General features: G+C 37.1%; 1 protein-coding gene across 15 annotated transcripts in view; it reads left to right on the forward strand.

The window, feature by feature from the left end:
* neb (nebulin) overlaps window positions 1-19,300 on the forward strand; it is a 113,249-nt gene that overhangs the window by 78,068 nt on the left and 15,881 nt on the right. For 9 of the 15 annotated variants that reach the window (XM_089003423.1, XM_089003409.1, XM_089003407.1 and 6 more), the window contains 18 exons: window positions 714-815; window positions 1,730-1,837; window positions 1,919-2,023; window positions 3,440-3,544; window positions 3,663-3,767; window positions 5,637-5,741; window positions 5,817-5,927; window positions 5,987-6,097; window positions 7,271-7,375; window positions 8,981-9,085; window positions 9,378-9,461; window positions 11,007-11,120; window positions 12,450-12,554; window positions 14,289-14,393; window positions 14,558-14,662; window positions 16,157-16,267; window positions 17,334-17,444; window positions 18,197-18,310. In XM_089003423.1, the coding sequence (XP_088859549.1) occupies window positions 714-815; window positions 1,730-1,837; window positions 1,919-2,023; window positions 3,440-3,544; window positions 3,663-3,767; window positions 5,637-5,741; window positions 5,817-5,927; window positions 5,987-6,097; window positions 7,271-7,375; window positions 8,981-9,085; window positions 9,378-9,461; window positions 11,007-11,120; window positions 12,450-12,554; window positions 14,289-14,393; window positions 14,558-14,662; window positions 16,157-16,267; window positions 17,334-17,444; window positions 18,197-18,310 (1,911 nt within the window). The remainder of the gene's footprint in view (window positions 1-713; window positions 816-1,729; window positions 1,838-1,918; window positions 2,024-3,439; window positions 3,545-3,662; window positions 3,768-5,636; window positions 5,742-5,816; window positions 5,928-5,986; window positions 6,098-7,270; window positions 7,376-8,980; window positions 9,086-9,377; window positions 9,462-11,006; window positions 11,121-12,449; window positions 12,555-14,288; window positions 14,394-14,557; window positions 14,663-16,156; window positions 16,268-17,333; window positions 17,445-18,196; window positions 18,311-19,300) is intronic. The other 6 variants (XM_089003411.1, XM_089003410.1, XM_089003416.1 and 3 more) reach the window with 4 other exon arrangements.

Raw genomic sequence — 19,300 nt, forward strand, 5'->3', positions numbered from 1 at the left:
GAAAGCGCCTTATATGTGGAAAAAGTTGTCCAATGTGTCATTCATTTTATAATGTGGTGCGCCTGAAGTGCGGAAAATACGGTACTCAAAACTCTACATATTTACATTATTTCATTCCCTCAACCCATAGGATTTGAAAGTCAAGGTATTTTTACGTCGTTATTTTACGCCTACATTGCGGTAGTACTCAAATTAAATCCGCTTCAATTCCAAGCCACCACACTTCCACATACATATGTCCGCTCTGCATGATGCACAACAACTCAAAGTGACAAAAAAAAAACAACACAAAAACAACAACAAAAGGAAGGTTCGTGCGAGCACTTGCTGACGCCCGCCTACTCGGGCGCCATCTTGGACTTCTTTGAGCCGAGCGACTTCCGAATGTTGCCGACCCGGGGTCAAGTCACGTGACCCGGTTTTCCCACCTCTGACTTCAGAAGCTTTCCCACTTACCCGGCAAGAGTCATTGCAACTGGTAAACTGTTCATCCCTGCATTAATAACCCTCAACGTGCTCCTCATGCTTGTTTCTAACCTCATCTGCTCTATTTTACACTCTTACCTTGATCACTTTTGCTTTTGGCCTTATGTATGGAAACAGTTTGAAAGTACACCATTTATTGGGGGTGCGCCTTCTACTACTGTTTTTTTTTTCCATACATCGGACTTTTTGTTGTTTGTGGTGACTTGGTCCATGTTGCACTTGTTCAGTGGCGTTACAGGGAACAATACGAGCGTGCCAAGGACAAATTCACTTCCATCCTGGATACTCCTGAATATGAAACCACCCAACGCGGCAAGAAGATTGGCGATGTGAGTTTTACATTCTATGACTACCTTTAATTATGTATGTCTATGTAAGCTCTCACTCGTACAGGAGTGGTCCATCGGTGAAAAGGTTTCTTCAGCCGTCATCTGTACTTTTTTGAAAGTGTCGGATGTTTTGCTTCTTATCTAAGAGGCTTCGTCAGTGAACTAAAAATTTTTGCTGGTAGTTTTGACCCTATATATATATATAAAAAAAGAGTTTTTTATTTATTAGCTATCTAGCTAGCTAGCTATCTATTAGCTGTCTAGCTATCTATTAGCTAGCTAGCTTTCAATCTTTATATATATATATATACACAGTAAAGTCTCGTTATATCGATATCGGATATATCGATAGTCCCGGTTATATCGATACTATTTCTATGCACGCACGGAGAAAATTACATGCAAACAGGGTCGGATATATCGATAGTCCCGGTTATATCGATATTTTTTCGGACTCCCTTGAATATCGATATAACGAGACTTTACTGTATATATATAACCTGCTCTCAGGTTGGGGGGGTGCAGAGGACTACTCCCTGCGGCTACGCTGATTACTTCTATTGTCCTGACTGATTATCTCTATTGTCCTGCCTGATTGTCCCATTTGCTCTGGTATCACCTCATCAGCATAACTAAGCCTATGTTGCCTAAGAAGTCTCTTATACGAACGATCCAAATTAAACCTCACCCCACCATGGCGATTTTGTGAAGGGTTTTGCTGTTTTATGAAAATAGCTTTTTTTTACTACCAGCAAACATTTTTAGTTCGCTGACGAAGCCTCTTGGATAAGAAGCGGAACGTCCAACGCCTTCAAAGAAGTACAGTTGATGGCTGAAGAAACCTTCTCATCGATTTAATTGTGTATCTTGTTTAAAAATAAAAAGTTCATGACAAACTACTCGTTTCCCTGCAGATCGTTTACAAAATGGAGTACAATAAGAACAAAGCCACAGGCTACACTCTACCCTATGACACACCGCACCAAAACCTCATGAAGAAAGTCAAGGATATCACCAGTAACGTAGGTGGTCCGGAAGAATGACCGCATGGCGACTAAAAAGAAAAGAAATATTGGAGAAAAGAAAGTTGCGTCTGTTCACAGATGAAGTACAGAGAGCTCTACGAGAGGAATAAGGCCCAGATTAATATCGATCCTGAAGCTCGCTCCATTCGGGCCGCTAAGGAGGCCTACAAGAACATCACCAATGTGAGTGGTCTTATCCAACTTGTTGGCTCCAGAACTAATACATATTTTGTCAGGATAAAAAAAGAGTTTTTTATTTATTAGCTAGCTAGCTATTAGCTTTGTAGCTATCTATTAGCTAGCTAGCTTTCGATCTTTTTGAGTTACTTCCGGGTTCAGTGAACACTGGCGCGTGTGGTTGCCGCTGCTCACCCACAGAAAAACATTAGCTATCTAGCTAGCTATCTATTAGCTAGCTAGCTAGCTTTCTATTTGTTTGAATTATTCCGGGTTGAGTGAACGCTGGTGCGTGTGGCTGTCGCTGCTCACCCATAGAAAAACATTAGCTACTTAGCTCGCTATCTCTTAGCTGTCTAGCTATCTATTAGCTAGCTAGCTTTCGATCTTTTTGAGTTACTTCCGGGTTCAGTGAACACTGGCGCGTGTGGTTGCCGCTGCTCACCCACAGAAAAACATTAGCTATCTAGCTAGCTATCTATTAGCTAGCTAGCTAGCTTTCTATTTGTTTGAATTATTCCGGGTTGAGTGAACGCTGGCGCGTGTAGCTGTCGCTGCTCTCCCATAGAAAAAAAATAGCTATCTAGCTAGCTATATATTAGCTGTCTAGCTATCTATTGGCTAGCTAGCTAGCTAGCTTTCTATCTGAATTATTCCTGGTTGAGTGAACGCTGGCGCGTGTGGCTGCCGCTGCTCACCCATAGAAAAACATTAGCTACTTAGCTCGCTATGCTCACCCACAGAAAAACATTAGCTATCTAGCTAGCTATCTATTAGCTAGCTAGCTAGCTTTCTATTTGTTTGAATTATTCCGGGTTGAGTGAACGCTGGCGCGTGTGGCTGTCGCTGCTCTCCCGTAGAAAAAAAAATAGCTATCTAGCTAGCTATATATTAGCTGTCTAGCTATCTATTGGCTAGCTAGCTAGCTCGCTTTCTATCTGAATTATTCCTGGTTGAGTGAACGCTGGCGCGTGTGGCTGCCGCTGCTCACCCATAGAAAAACATTAGCTACTTAGCTCGCTATCTATTAGCTGTCTCGCTATCAATTAGCTAGCTAGCTAGCTTTCTATCTGTTTGAATTATTCCGGGTTGAGTGAACGCTGGCGCGTGTGGCTGCCGCTGCTCACCCACATAAAAACATTAGCTCTTTATCTAGCTATCTATTAGCTGTCTAGCTATCTATTAGCTAGCTGGCTTTCCATCGGTTTGATTTATTCCGGGTTGAGCGAACGCTGACGCGTGTGGCTGCCGCTGCTCACCCACAGAACAACTGATCATGTGACTGTAAAGTAACCTTAAGATTTTTGAAAGGCGCTTATAAATGAAATTCTTCTTCTTCTGCTTCTTCTTCTTCTTCTTCCTTTCTTCTTTTTTCTTTCTTCTTCTTTCTTCTTCTTCTTCTGTGGTTTTATTCCATTCTAGTTGGATTACAAAAAGAAATATGAAGCCACCAAATTCAAGTGGATGTGGACCCCGGAGAGGCCGGACTTTGTCAATGCCGCCAAGAACTCGCTGCAGCAGAGTGACGTAAGTTAAGATTTATTTGTTTTTCCATATTATTTATTTTTTTGTAGGATATTTTTTGAGGAATGTGCGCTATGATATGTTCCTCGACCCAAATGCTAACCCGCCTACCATTTGACAGTATGAGTACAAGTACGACAAGGAGATCTTGAAGGGCTGCGTCATACCCGTGGTGGACGATAAGCTTACCCTACTTGCACAGAACAACACGCAAATCACCAGTGAGGTGAGAAGCTGCATCCATCCATCCATTTTACCATCCATCCATTCATCCATCCATGCATCCATCATTTTTTGTATTATTTTATTATTTCATCCATGCATCCATCCATCCATTCATCCATGCATCCATCTAATTTTGCTTTTTTGTATTATTTTATTATTTCATCCATCCATCCATGCATCCATCCATCCAATCCATTCTTTCATTCATCCATCCATGCATCCAACTAATTTTCACCCTAATCCGGCATCCATCCATCCATCATCCATCCATCCATCTAATTTTTATTTTTTGTATTATTTTATTATTTAATTCACCCATCCATGCATCCACCCATCCAACCATCCATCCATCCATCCAATCAATCCATTCATCCATCCATGCATCCATCATTTTTTGTATTATTTTATTATTTCATCCATGCATCCATCCATCCATTCATCCATGCATCCATCTAATTTTGCTTTTTTGTATTATTTTATTATTTCATCCATCCATCCATGCATCCATCCATCCAATCCATTCTTTCATTCATCCATCCATGCATCCAACTAATTTTCACCCTAATCCTGCATCCATCCATCCATCCATCTAATTTTTATTTTTTGTATTATTTTATTATTTCATCCATCCATGCATCCATCCATACCATCCATTCATCCATCTAATTTTTTTGTATTATTTTATTTTTTCATTCTTGCATCCATCCATTCATTCATTAATCTATTTTTTGTATTGTTTTATTATTTCATCCATGCATCCATCATCCATCCATTTATCCATCTAATTTTTATTTTTGTATTTTATTTTTTTATCCATGCAGCCATGCATCCATCCATCCAATTTGTATTTATTATTATTATTATTATTATTATTATTATTATTATTAATTTACTAGTATTTTTAGAATTTTTGCATTTTAATTGTTATTATTATTGTTATTTTATTAGTATTTTTATTATTTTTGCATTATTATTATTATTATTATTATTATTATTACTATTATTATTATTATTAGTATTAATTTACTAGTATTTTTAGAATTATTGCATTTGAATTGTTATTATTATTGTTATTTTATTAGTATTTTTATTATTTTTGCATTATTATTATTATTATTATTATTATTATTATTATTATTATTATTACTATTATTATTATTATTATTAATTTACTAGTATTTTTAGAATTTTTGCATTTGAATTGTTATTATTATTGTTATTTTATTAGTATTTTTATTATTTTTGCATTATTATTATTATTATTATTATTATTATTATTATTATTATTACTATTATTATTATTATTAATAATAATTTACTAGTATTTTTAGAATTTTTGCATTTGAATTGTTATTATTATTGTTATTTTATTAGTATTTTTATTATTTTTGCATTATTATTATTATTATTATTATTATTATTATTATTATTATTATTATTATTATTAGTATTAATTTACTAGTATTTTTAGAATTTTTGCATTTGAATTGTTATTATTATTGTTATTTTATTAGTATTTTTATTATTTTTGCATTATTATTATTATTATTATTATTATTATTATTATCATTATTAATTTACTAGTATTTTTAGAATTTTTGCATTTGAATTGTTATTTTATTAGTATTTTTATTATTTTTGCATTATTATTATTATTATTATTATTATTATTATTCGTCCGAATTCTTGGCAACTTAAAGAATTCATATAAAAGACTGAATGCTACGTACTCTATCACACCGTCGGGAAATTATAACTACAGGAATAACTTGTGTCAATATCTATCATAATTGTGTGTGTAATCTCAAAATGTCGCCTCTGAAAACGTTTTTTTTTTTTAATACTCCACTTGGGTTCAATGATGTTGTAGCTCAAATACAAAATGAAATACGAGAAGGCACGGGGCCACTACCTGCCCGTGGCGGACACCCCACAGATCCTCCATTCCAAGGCTGTACGCAACTTGTCATCTGAGGTAAGTTCCATCAGTCTCCTGTGGAAAACAAAACACCCACGAACGGTCCAGTTTTTCATTCCGGTCTTTCCACAGAGCAAGTACAAGGCGGCTAGTAAGAAGCAAATGCAGTCGGGTTCCTTCACCGTCATGCCTCAAACCAGGGACACGGCCCACAGCAAGGAGATCAATAAACTCGTCAGCAAGGTATCATCGCTTTTGTCATTTTCTCACCGCCTCGGCTGATCTCGACTTTTGTTCCTTAGAACGTGTACAAGGCCACGTTTGAAAAGGAGAAAGGCAAGTCGATATACAACAACATGTGCGTACCGCCCGACATTCAACACGCCATGGATGTTGCCAAGAAACAGAGCAATGTGAGTCAATTCTACAGAAAAATTATTATTATTATTTTTTTTTTTTACTCTATGATTCTTGGAATGGTTCTCAATCTCCCTCTAATGCTATGCAAATGCATCACCGCCAAAGTAATAATAATAAAATAATAATAATAATAATACATTTCATTTCTAAGTGCCTTTCAAAACTCTCAAGGTCATTTTACAGTCACAGGATAGTTTTTTCTGCGGGTGAGAAGCGGCAGCCACACGCGCCAGCGTTCACTCAACCCAGAAGTAACTCAAATAGATAGAGAGCTAGCCAGCTAGCTAACAGATAGCTGAATAGATTATGTATTGCAGGGGTGTCAAAGTCATTTTTTGCCGCGGGCCACATTGTAGTTATGGTTTCCTCTCGTTATGAATTTGGGGAAGCCATTAGAATGTTTAAATCCCTTCAAATATTACATATAGAGCACACAGCAAATTAATGAATAACTCGTTTTCAAATCTGAAGTCAAGAATAATGACTTTTATTGTGGTTGACATCCAAAAATATGAAATTGTGGCTCAGATTTTAGCAATCATCATGGAATTTAACAAGTTTGATTTGCTTTCGCGGGCCGAAAAAAATGATGTGGCGGGCCGGATTTGGCCCGCGGGCCTTGACTTTGACATTGGTGATGTATTGTAAAGCACGGAAGTTCTCAAGTAGAGTTTTGTTATAATAATAATAATAATAATAATAATAATAATAATAATAATAATAAAACATTTCATTTCTAAGCGCCTTTCAAAACTCTCAAGGACACTTTTCAGTCACTGTTTTTTCTATGTGCGGGTGAGCAGCGGCAGCCATTCGCGCCAGCGTTCACTCTACCCGGAAGTAACACAGCAGCAAAGTGATGAAGAAAGGAAAGAAAGAAGTAGAAAAACAATACCCTCAAGACCTTTGAAAGGCGCTTAAAATATAATGTATAATATATTATATATATATTATAATATATATAATATATATATAATGTGTATATATATATAATGTTAACTTGATATTAAAATATTTATTTTAATATCAGAGAATATTTTGTTATGCGTGTATATTTCAGTATTTTTTTTCCTCAACTTTTTTGGTGTAACACCTTTTTCTCAAATGATTATCTAGCTACAGTTTTATGAATGAAAAATTATGATGTTTTTTTTTTTTTTTCGCAGCTGGACTACAAGAAGAATGCCAAAGCCAACCTTCATTACACCACATCCGTAGTGGATCGACCTGACATCAAGAAGGCCACACACACCGCCAAACTTGTCAGCGATGTAAGCGGCCAAATATAAAAATTGCATAATAATGTTCCTTTTTTTTTTAAAGGACAACCGACACCATTTTTGTTTCCTAACTGACATCAGAAAAACGTTTTATAGCATCTAAAATACCCAAAACATGCAGGCTGATATTTTTAGTCAAATTCAAAACACCAATAAAAATGACTTAAAAGTGTCCCAAAACTGTCACAAAATGAGGTCGGAACTGGGCAGATTCAGAAAGTCCCGCCCCCTTGTTCGTGACATCACTATTGGTCACACACTGCCTTGCTCCAGAATCAAAACAATGGCTTCAGAGAGTTCAGATTCAGAGAAGATGCTTTCTTGTTACTCATCCTGTTATGAATATGATTCAAATAGTTCTGAAGTGGAAAGCATAAATGTTTGCCATCGATTAAAGAAGTCCTTCCGTTCAATTCGAGCCGTCTGGACTCCAATGTAGCGCACAGAAAATGCACAAGATGGCGCCCAAGCTCCATTTGAAATGGGTTAATTTGTCTGCTGGAAATATCTGTACACTTAAACGTTCTTTATGCGTGTTAACGCAATTGGCTGCGACACACAATGATTCACCATCTCGTTATTTATGTAGTTTTCCTTCTAATTTCGCCATCAACACGGTGTTTTCAGACGAAAAAAAGTACCCAAAATGCATTGTGTGTTGCTTTCTCGGTCAGGGGCGTTCCCTCCGTGACGTCACTAAGGCATTGTCATCAACTCGAAAACAAGACTCCATGAATATTCAGCGCGAGTCTTAAAACGTGAAATATAGCTATATGCGGTGGAATCTTTGTAAAATGCGCTCAGTAGAAGTCATTTGAAGCCATTTTACAAATTATGGACGCAACTTGTCCGCCGGAGGTGTCGGTTGTCTTTTGAAGATACGGTGATACCTTGGCTTACGAACTTAATTGGTTCCCAGACAGAGTGTATAAGGCGAAAAGTGTGTATCCCAAAAATTAATTTCCCATAGGAAACCATTAACATGAGAATAATCCGTTCCCACGTCCGTATAAAACATAATTTTTGAATTTTCTAAGCCTTAAAACTACACAAAATATACCTTATTTTATGTATAATAAACGTGCTATGGTATTATAGTTAAAGAAATACACTGTACTGTATAATAAAATCGTTTTATTTACCTTTGTGGTAAAATTTTCATAAATGTAACGTTCATAAACCGAAAAGTTCGTAAGCCAAGGGGGTTCGTAAACCGAGGTATCACTGTATAATCATTGTATTTTATTTTTATATTATTGGCAGAAAAATAAAAGAAAAATAATTTTAAGATCAGTGATCAGTAATCATATTGGGGGGGGAAAGTAATTTATGACCTATTTAATGTTGTTTTATTTTTTCGAATGGTCAGAAATATCATCATTTTGACATTTACAGTAAAGTCTCGTTATATCGATATTCAAGGGAGTCCGAAAAAATATCGATATAACCGGGACTATCGATATATCCGACCCTGTTTGCATGTAATTTTCTCCGTGCGTGCATAGAAATAGTATCGATATAACCGGGACTATCGATATATCCGATATCGATATAACGAGACTTTACTGTATTTTCAAATGACCGATGTCTCGTCAGATCGGCTATCGCAACAAAGCCCGTGAAGAGGCCAGTCGCGGAGGTTCTCTGGCCCACCGTCCCGACATCGAGCTAGCCACGGAAGTCTGCAAGCTCAACAGCCAGGTAGGAAGAACTTCAACTTAGCTTAGGAAGATCTCGGTCGGCCTCAAGCTTCTGTCGATTCATTCATGTCTTTAGCCTCCATCCCACCCCTTTCCATCCATCTCCCCATGTAGCGCCAACACTGCTAATTTTGTGACATTCACCATCCTTATTTCAATCCATCCTTCATTGTCATCACGTCCCGTCAAAATAGCTTCTCATATTGTCTTCACCATCCATGCTGTCCTTCCTCTTCCCTCTTCTTCATCGTCCTTTGTCGTCTTAACGCCGCGAACCAATCGCTTGGCTTCAGGCCAAGCCTTCCCCCCACGGAATGGCTTCCTACGACACCCCGCTGATGCGCCACATTAAGAAAATCAGTGCGATGACGAGTGACGTAAGGATGCTAACGCCGGGCTAGCTGCTAACCAACGCACGGTGTGTTTATCTGGTTTGGGTTCGCTGCTGGAAAAGTACATTGTGGACGACGGCGGCTACAAAAGCGATGACTCTCAGATGCTAATTATGAACGCGAGCTATAATTTTAAAGGACGACCGACGTCTCCGGACAAGTCCATAATTGGCTTCAAATGACTTCTACTGAGCGTATTTTACAAAGATTCCACCACATATAGCTATATTTTACGTTTTAAGACTGGCGCTCCCAGAAAATGTGTGTAAGGTGAAAAGTGTGTCTTCCAAACATTATTTTCCCATAGGAAACCATTAAAATGAGAATAATCCGTTTCCAGGTACCCATGAAACATAATTTCCTACTAAATAAGCCTTAAAACTACACAAAATATACCTTATTTTATGTATAATAAATGTGCTATTTTCAGAATCAGAATCAGAAAACCTTTATTCGTCCCACAATGGGGTCATTGGCAGTCGCCAGCAGCAATTTGAAAGGGGATTTATTGTAAATAAAGAAATAAACTGTATTGTATAATAAAATTGTTTTATTTACCGTTGATGTAGTTGCCTCTTGATGATATCCGCGTGAAGTTGCCGTGCTTTCTCGGCGATAATACCCTCACTCACACTGTCCTCTGCTGGTTTGGTGTTCTTCCGGCGAAAACTATTCCGCCAGCCATTGTGGCGCTCCGTGTGTTTTCCGAAAACTAGTTCGTATTCCAAGATTATATTCTCGCAAATTTAATGTTCGTAAGGCGGAAAGTTCGTTAGCTAAAGTGTTCGTAAACCGAGGTATCACTGTAACTTGTTTGATGACTTTGCAGGATTAAAAAAAAATACAATACAATGCTATTTTTTGTTACAAATTTGTCCAGGGTAGTTTTCTAGCTAGTTATCTATTAGCTACGTATTAGCGCTTTGTCACAGCTTTAGCTGTTGTTAAAAATAAAACCACAAGAGTATGTATGTTCAAGAGTATGTTCAAATGGAGTATTTGCTATCTCGCTGGCTATCTATCTATCTAGCTAGCTGGCTCTCTATTTGCTATCTAGCTGGCTGGCTATCTATCGAGTTAGCTATTAGCTATCTATTAGATAGCGAGCTAGCTTTCTATGTGTTTGAGTTACTTTCGGGTTGAGTGAACGCTGGCGCATGTGGCTGCCGCTGCTCACCAACAGAAAAACTTATCCTGTGACTGTAAAGTGACCTTGAGAGTTTTGAAAGGCGCTTAGAAATAAAATTTATTGTTATTATTATTATTATTATTATTATTACTACTACTTTTTGAAAGGGAAATACTAACCCTTTGAAATATTTTACCCCGATTTATTGGAAAACCGTTTCCTCCGGAGACGTGTCCAATAAAGACCAAAATGACTTGTTTGGAGGCCTGCTTACATTTTCGTTATCCAACCACATTTTCCCTTCCATATATATTTGTGATATATGAGATTCATATAGCGTTCATGTGAAACTTGGGAATGCGACGTTTCTTAACAAGTCTTCTTTGATTCCCCCCCACTAGCTGAAGTACAAGGAGAAGTTTGACAAAGAAATGAAAGGAAAGCGACCTCAGTACGACCTCAAGGACAGTACGGTTTACAAGACCTACAAGGACGCCCACACCCTAGCTAGCGAGGTAGGTAGCGCCATCTCAAAACTCCACCACGATACGTCGCCTTCTGTCAGAGATGTTCGATCGGACACTGTGGACAAAGACTCGAACCCAGATTTTTTTTTTTTACTGCTGGCAGGAGACGCAGCCATTCATGACAGATGACGGAATTCTGCATCCCTCTGCCAAGCTATTTATTGAGAGTATATGCAAATTTAAAGGACAACCGACGTCTCCGGACAAGTTGTGTCCATAATTTGTAAAATGGCTTCAAATGATTTCTACTGAGCGTATTTTACAAAGATTCCACCGCATATAGCTATATTTTAAGACTCGCGCTGAATATTCCGGAAGTCTTGTTTTTGAGTTGGTGACGAGTCCGTACGTGACGTCACTAAAGGACCACCCTTGACCGTAAAAAAGACGCATTACAGCGGTCCTTCCATCACGTCAATGTATTTTGCTGTACATGTTTGGTCTGAGAACCGTGTTGCACCCAAACCCCGCCAGAAGAGGGAGTCCAAGCTCCATATAAGGAATTTATCAGCCTGTCGAAACGGAGGTGGCCACAGGAGGTCGCCATTTTGTGCCTCTTTTTTTTGGGTGAGAGATTTTCCCCCAATGTTGCCTCAAAATGGCACAAATAAATTAATCGATTGCAAACTTGTATGCTTTCCTCTTCAGAACTATTTGAATCATATTCATAACTGGATGTGTAACAAGAAAGCATATTCTCCGAATCTGAAGCCATTGTTTTGCTTCACTAGCAATGCAAGACGTCTTAGCGTGACGAACTGGGGGCGGGACTTTCTGAAAATGCCCAATTAGCAACTCAATTTTTTGCAGATTTTGCACACTAAGTCATTTTTATTGGTGTTTTGCATTTGACTAAAAATATCATACTGTGTGTTTTGGGTATTTTAGATGCTATAAAACGTTTTTCTGGTGTCAGTTAAAAAACAAAAAAGTGACATCGCTTGTCCTTTAAGTGATACATTAGTAAAACATAGTTTTCTTGATTAGAATACCACGCCTCTTAAGTTCTAAGCACGAACAATAAGCAATAAAACTGATACATTTGTAACCTGGCTAATGAGCTCTTCCTGTGAAGGAGTTTCAAGTCGTAAATTACTTCTGTGATAAAGGAGTTTCCCATGTCCTAAATTCTGTTCAAGGCCAGATCTCCTCGATGGAAGATGACAGTTTAACTTGCTGTGTCTGTTGACCTCAAATTGACCCCAGGTTGTCTGTGCTTTAATTATGTATTCAAGTCACACATATTGACTAAGCATATAACAGCATGAAACTTTTAAATATGCCTGCGTTGGAACGCTGTCCGACCTTTCGCTACAGGTGAAGTACAAACGTGACTTGAAGAAGCTTCACAAGCCTGTGACCGACATGGCCGAGTCTCTCTCCATGCAACACGGCCTGAACACCAGCAGGCTATCCAGCGACGTAAGACATCGTTTACCAATTAAATCTCGCCACCTTCAACCTGACCCACCGTCAGGAAGTCATACGCGTGTTTCCACTTCCTTTGTAACCCTCAGTAGCATCTCCATTCCTCCATGGTTTAAAATCTGTGACATCATCTGGTAGTGATCCATACTTCACTCATCCTCCACCTCTAGTACAGCTAGCATTTTTTTAACCAACTTTTTTTTTTCTTTTTTCTTGTTATATCAAAATTTCATAATTCCTCATGTAACTCAAAACATCACCTTTCTTTAACCGGCATATTTGTCCATATAATTGGATTTTTTTAACCAAATGCACATGTTGTGATATTTAATGAATATATAAACATATGTTTATTTATTAATCTATTCAGTAATTGGATACATTAACTCAAATCATATACGTACTGTATTTTCCGGTGTATAAGACGCACCCAAAGTGTGCAGGGGGGGAAAAACTGTACATAGCGTCACAAAGTATGTAGAAAACACGTACAAAAATGTGTTTTAAGAGCTGTACAAGTGGAAAACAATACTTCAGGTAAAAAGAACCGTACATAATGCATAAGTATTAAAATATATACTCGAGATACAGTGATACCTTGACTTACGAACTTAATTGGTTCCCAGACAGAGTGTGTAAGGCGAAAAGTGTGTATCCCAAAAATTAATTTCCCATAGGAAACCATTAAAATGAGAATAATCCGTTCCCAGGTCCCCATAAAATATAATTTTCTACTTTCTTATTTTCTAAGCCTTAAAACTACACAAAATATACCTGATTTTATGTATAATAAATGTGCTATGGTATTATAATTAAAGAAATAAACTGTACTGTATAATAAAGTGGTTTTATTGACCTTTGTGATGGTCGTTGATGGCTTGATGGAATGGAGTGGCCGGTTTCATCAGCATTAAACACTTGATGAGAAACGTAACCTTCTTCTTTCTCCATCCTTTGTGGAGCCTGATTGATGGGAAATTTAACCTTGCAGTCTACACTCTGCCTTTGAACTATCAAAGTTGAAACTCTCTCACTGTCGTCTGCCTGTCTCTTTAATGTTTAAACCACCCCCCTTACTGCTGCGTTCTTGACCAATCACGTGGTTTTAACTAAAAACTTGGGGTGGGGAATAGAGGACAAAAACAGTCGGCTGCCATTTTGTTGTTAGAAGAACGGGCTCGTTCGCGAACGACACATCACTCATTGAGGCAGCAAAAAAAAGTTTGTATGCCAAGGTAAAATTTTCATAAATGTAACGTTCGCAAACCAGGAAGTTCGTAAGCAAGGGGTTCGTAAACCGAGGTATTACTGTATAAGAATATACGCAAGCGTGTTTATTCTACAAAAGGAACAAGCATTTGAAGGGAGGAACAGTACCGCCTTTGGCCGCCTGAGGCGCTCTCCCCCGTGCATGTCAATGGCCAGGACACTTTCCCATACATTTCTACGGAGGCGCAACTAGTGACTGCAGTACCGTCTTTGGCCGCCAGGGGCGCTATCCCCATTCGTTTTAATGGCCTGGAGATTTTCCCATTCATTTCTATTGAGGCGCAGTACCGCCTGCGGCCGCCAGTGGACACTCCAGTGCGCTTTATACACCGAAAATATGATATATTTTTTTCCCCATCCATTTTAAATTCACTGTAAGCGGTCACCCATAGACCCAAACGGTCTGTAGTTGTGGCATTTCTTATTTGTGCTGCTTTTTGACCGGGCGTTGCGCCGCAGTACTGCTACAAGAGGAAGTTTGAGGAAAGTAGGGGTCACTACCACGTGATTCCCGACACACCCGAACAGCTCCATCACAAGGAGGCTTCGGATCTGCAGAGCATAGTAAGTCCTTCCGGGGAGGTCGGGAACACACTTGGATAAACCTCTGATGGTTCAACTACTACATGTACTCGATTACTTCAACTACTGGCCAAAATGTCCTCCCAAGTGATGTCATTATTCCATTGCGTTTCCAAGTGGAGTGATTGTGATATTGCTGCAAACAGGTGAAATACAAAGAGAAGTATGAGAAGGAGAGGGGCAAAGCCATGCTGGACTTTGAGACGCCGACATACGTGACGGCTAAGGAGGCGCAGCACATGCAGAGCCAGGTAAAGCGTGTTTTTGAACACGGAACGTGTGGTCTGAACTGAGCGTCTGATCTTTGGGTGAACACGGAAAGGTTGTGGGTGAAGGAAGTGATCATCCTGTTGAAATGTCTGCGTCATGTTTTTTTTTGTGTGTTGTTGGTCCATAGTCAGCATTTATTCCATTTAAAGATGCACATTATTATTATTATTATTATTATTATTATTATTATTATTATTATTATTATTATTAGTAGTAGTAGTAGTAGTAGTAGTAGTAGTAGTAATAGTAGTAGTAGTATTAACTAATTTTAATTTTAATGTTAAGATTATTATTATTATTATTATTAATTATGAAGATGAATTTTAATTTTACTTTTAAGATTAATTTTAATTTTAATTTTAATTTTAATATTATTATTATTATTATTAGTAGTAGTAGTATTATTATTATTATTATTATTATTATTATTATTATTATTATTATTATTAGTATTATTAGTATTATTATTAACTAATTATGAATTTTAATTTTAATTGGAAGATTAATTTAAATTTTAAAATTATTATTATTATTATTATTATTATTAGTATGATTATTATTATTATTATTATTAATTATGAAGATGAATTTTAATTTTACTTTTAAGATTATTATTATTATTATTATTAATTTTAATTTTAATTTTAGTTTTTATTGTCATTTTAAGATTATTATTATAATTATTGTTATTATTATTATTATTATTAATTATGAAGATGAATTTTAATTTTACTTTTAAGATAAATTTTAATTTTAAGATTATTATTATTAGTAGTAGTAGTAGTAGTATTATTAACTAATTTTAATTTTAATTTTAAGATTATTATTATTATTATTATTATTAATTATGAAGATGAATTTCAATTTTACTTTTAAGATTAATTTTAATTTTAAGATTATTATTATTATTAGTAGTAGTAGTAGTAGTAGTAGTAGTAGTCGTAGTAGAATTATTAACTAATTATGAATTTTAATTTTAATTTTAATTGGAAGATTAATTTTAATTTTAAGAGTATTATTATTATTATTAATTATGAAGATGAATGTTAATTTTACTTTTAAGATTATTTTTAATTTTAAGATGATGATGATTATTATTATTTTTATTATTATTATTATTATTATTATTATTATTAATTATGAAGATTAATTTTAATTTTAATTTTAAGATTATTATTATTATTAATTATGAAGATGAATTTTAATTTAAATTAAAAATATCGCTATATGTGATGGAATCTTTGTAAAATACGCTCAGTAGAAGTCATTTGAAGCCATTTTACAAATGATGGACACAACTTGCCCGGAGGCGTCGGTTGTCCTTTAAATGTAAATATCTTTCATTTTAAATTCATTTCAAGTTTCCGCCACCGCAACATACATTTCAATTCTACGTCATACACAAACACGCAGTGAACAGCGGCAGGTATGTACGTGACGTGTGTATGTTCCTGTCTGATTTTTGCGACCACTAGAAAGACTATAGGAAGGATTTTGAGGAGACCATGAGGGGCAAGAACCTCTCAGGCTTGGAAGTCACGCCCGCCATGATACATGTCAGACATGCCACCAAAATAGCCAGTGAGGTAACCAAAGGACCACCTGAGCCCCTCCCCAGTACCTGTACTTTCATCTTACCCATCCCCCCGTAATCATACTAGCTCACAATCACACCCCCTCACAGTTTTGTTTTTTGAATGAACCCATATGATACAAACTAAACACCCGATGCTAATGAAGTAGCACCAAAAAAGTGTTTCCTTCCTATGTCTGTGTAAGCTCTCAGTCGTACAGGAGTGGTCCATCGATGAGAAGAAGGTTTCTTCAGCCGTCATCTGTACTTCTTTAAAGGTGTCGGACGTTTCGCTTCTTATCCAAGAGGCTTCGTCAACGAAAGAATTTTTTTTTGGAAAGTGGAGTAAAACAAGCTATTTTCATAAAACAGCAAAACCCTTCACGGAATCGCCATGGTGGGATGAGGTTTAATTTGGATCGTTCGTACAACAGACTTCTAAGGCAACATAGGCTTAGTTATGCTGATGAGGTGATACCAGAGCAAATGGGGCAATCAGTCAGGACAATAGAAGTAATCAGTCAGGACAATCGAAGTAATCGGTGTAGCCTCAGGGAATAGTCCTCTACTCCCCCTAACCTGAGAGCAGGGACCTGTCATTGCAGAGTCCGGCACCGCCACGTCTGGATAGTAGGGATATATATATATATATATATATATATATATATATATATATATATATATATATAGGGCCAAAACGACCAGCAATGTTTTTTTGTTTGCTGATGAAGCCTCTTAGATAAGAAGCGAAACGTCCGACACCTTCAAAGAAGTACAGATGACGACTGAAGAAACCTTCTTCTCATCGATGGTTTCCTTCCTCCGGTAACTTCAACATGGAGATGACTCTATTTGAAATGACAGAGCGTAACCGCAACTGCATGTTTATGTCACCACACGTTAATCGTTACCACACTCGGGAATTTCCACGTCAACCTGCATCGCTTTGTACCCTTTTTATTCCCTTTACAACCGCATGCACGGTGAATTTGGATGATGTGGTTGAAGTCAAAGTTGTCTTTCCATATTGTCTCTCCGCAGTCTCTGTGTTGTTTTTTTTTTTTCTTCCAATCCTGTAGAAAGAGTACAGGAGGGATCTAGAGGAAGGCGTGAAGGGTAAAGGGCTCACCGTGTTGGAGGAAACTCCCGAGCTTTTGAGGGCAACCAATGCCACTCAAATCCTGTGCGAGGTATATATGTATGTATGTATGTATGTATGTATGTATGTATGTATGTATGTATGTATGTATGTATGTATTTATGTATGTATGGTTGTATGTATGTATGGTTGTATGTATGTATGGTTGTATATATGTATGTATGTATGTATGTATGTATGTATGTATGTATGTATGGAGGGTTGTATGTATGTATGTATGTATGTATGTATGTATGTATGTATGTATGGTTGTATGGTTGTATGTATGTATGGTTGTATGGTTGTATGTATGGTTGTATGTATGTATGTATGTATGTATGTATGTATGTATGGTTGTATGGTTGTATGTATGTATGGTTGTATGGTTGTATGTATGGTTGTATGTATGTATGTATGTATGTATGTATGTATGTATGTATGTATGTATGGAGGGTTGTATGTATGCATGTATGTATGTATGTATGTATGTATGTATGTATGTATGTATGTATGTATGTATGTATGTATGTATGTATGTATGGTTGTATGGTTGTATGTATGTATGTATGGTTGTATGTATGTATGGTTGTATGTATGTATGTATGTATGTATGTATGTATGGTTGTATGTATGTATGTATGGTTGTATGTATGTATGGTTGTATGTATGTATGTATGGTTGTATGTATGTATGGTTGTATGTATGTATGTATGTATGTATGTATGTATGTATGTATGTATTTATGTATGCATGTATGTATGTATGTATGTATGTATGTATTTATTTTTGGCGTGACGTTTTCAGAGGGAGTACAAGAAGTCACTGGAACAGGAGATAAAGGGCAAAGGATTGTTGGCGTTGGCCAACGACACTCCGGATTTCGTGCGGGCGAGGAATGCCACCGACATCCTCAGCCAGGTTTGCAACTGAATTGTTTGCCACAACTCTTGTCTAGTCGGACTGAGAAATTGAATTGAATTGGATTTGCCTTTATTAGTCTTGCAGTGGAGAAATTGACATTTCACAGCAGCAAAGTTATGAAAGGAAAGAAAGAAGTAGAAAAAACAAGTACATGAGCTGCTGGAAAGGCAGCCATTTTGAAGTCAAAACAACAAAAACAAAAACTAAATAACAAATAACTGCAAATTTCCCCATTGTGGGACGAATAAAGGTATTCTGATTCTGAAACAGGAGAGGAGCAAAGCGTCCTTTTCACCAGTGGATCAGGGACATCATGGCGGAATGTGCACGTCAACTACAAGCTAAATGTTGAAAGCAAACACGCAGCTGTAGAAAAGCATGCGAAAAGCATGACATGGAGCGCCATTCCCAAATTTGTTCAGGTTTTGTTTTTTCTTGCAGGGGGGGGGGGGGGGCGATGAAGCGCTGGTCAGACCTCTGGCAATGTTTTTCCTTTCCACAAAGGGGCAGCATTTGCCCTTTGTCTGTTAGCGCTTTGTTACAGCTTCAGCTGTTGTTAAAGCACTATATAATATCAATCAATAGGTATGTATTGCGTTGTATTTTGTACAGCCGCCCCCATTTCAAGCTCAGATAACTCCAGACCCATATAACTTTGGAATTAACTCTTTTTTTCTGATGAAAGAATAGAGTCTAAGGTTTCTTACGGTGGGAATTGAAAATATGACATAGAGCGCCATTCCCAAATTTGATTTAGGTTCTGGGTTTTCTTGCTGGGGTGCCGATAAAGCGCTGGTCAGACCTCTGGCAATGTTTTTTTCCCTTCCACGAGGGGGCAGCATTTACATTTTGTCCATGTAAGCGCTATGCGACAGCTTCAGCTGTTGTTAAAGCGCCATATAAATCAATATGTGTATGTATCGTGTATTTTATTGTATTTTGTACAGCCGCCCCCATTTCAAATTCAGATAACTCCAGAGCCATAAA

The sequence above is a fragment of the Hippocampus bargibanti genome, linkage group LG08 (assembly GCF_051943395.1).
Source record: "Hippocampus bargibanti isolate YZ-2025 linkage group LG08, ASM5194339v1, whole genome shotgun sequence".
Lineage (NCBI taxonomy): Eukaryota > Metazoa > Chordata > Actinopteri > Syngnathiformes > Syngnathidae > Hippocampus > Hippocampus bargibanti.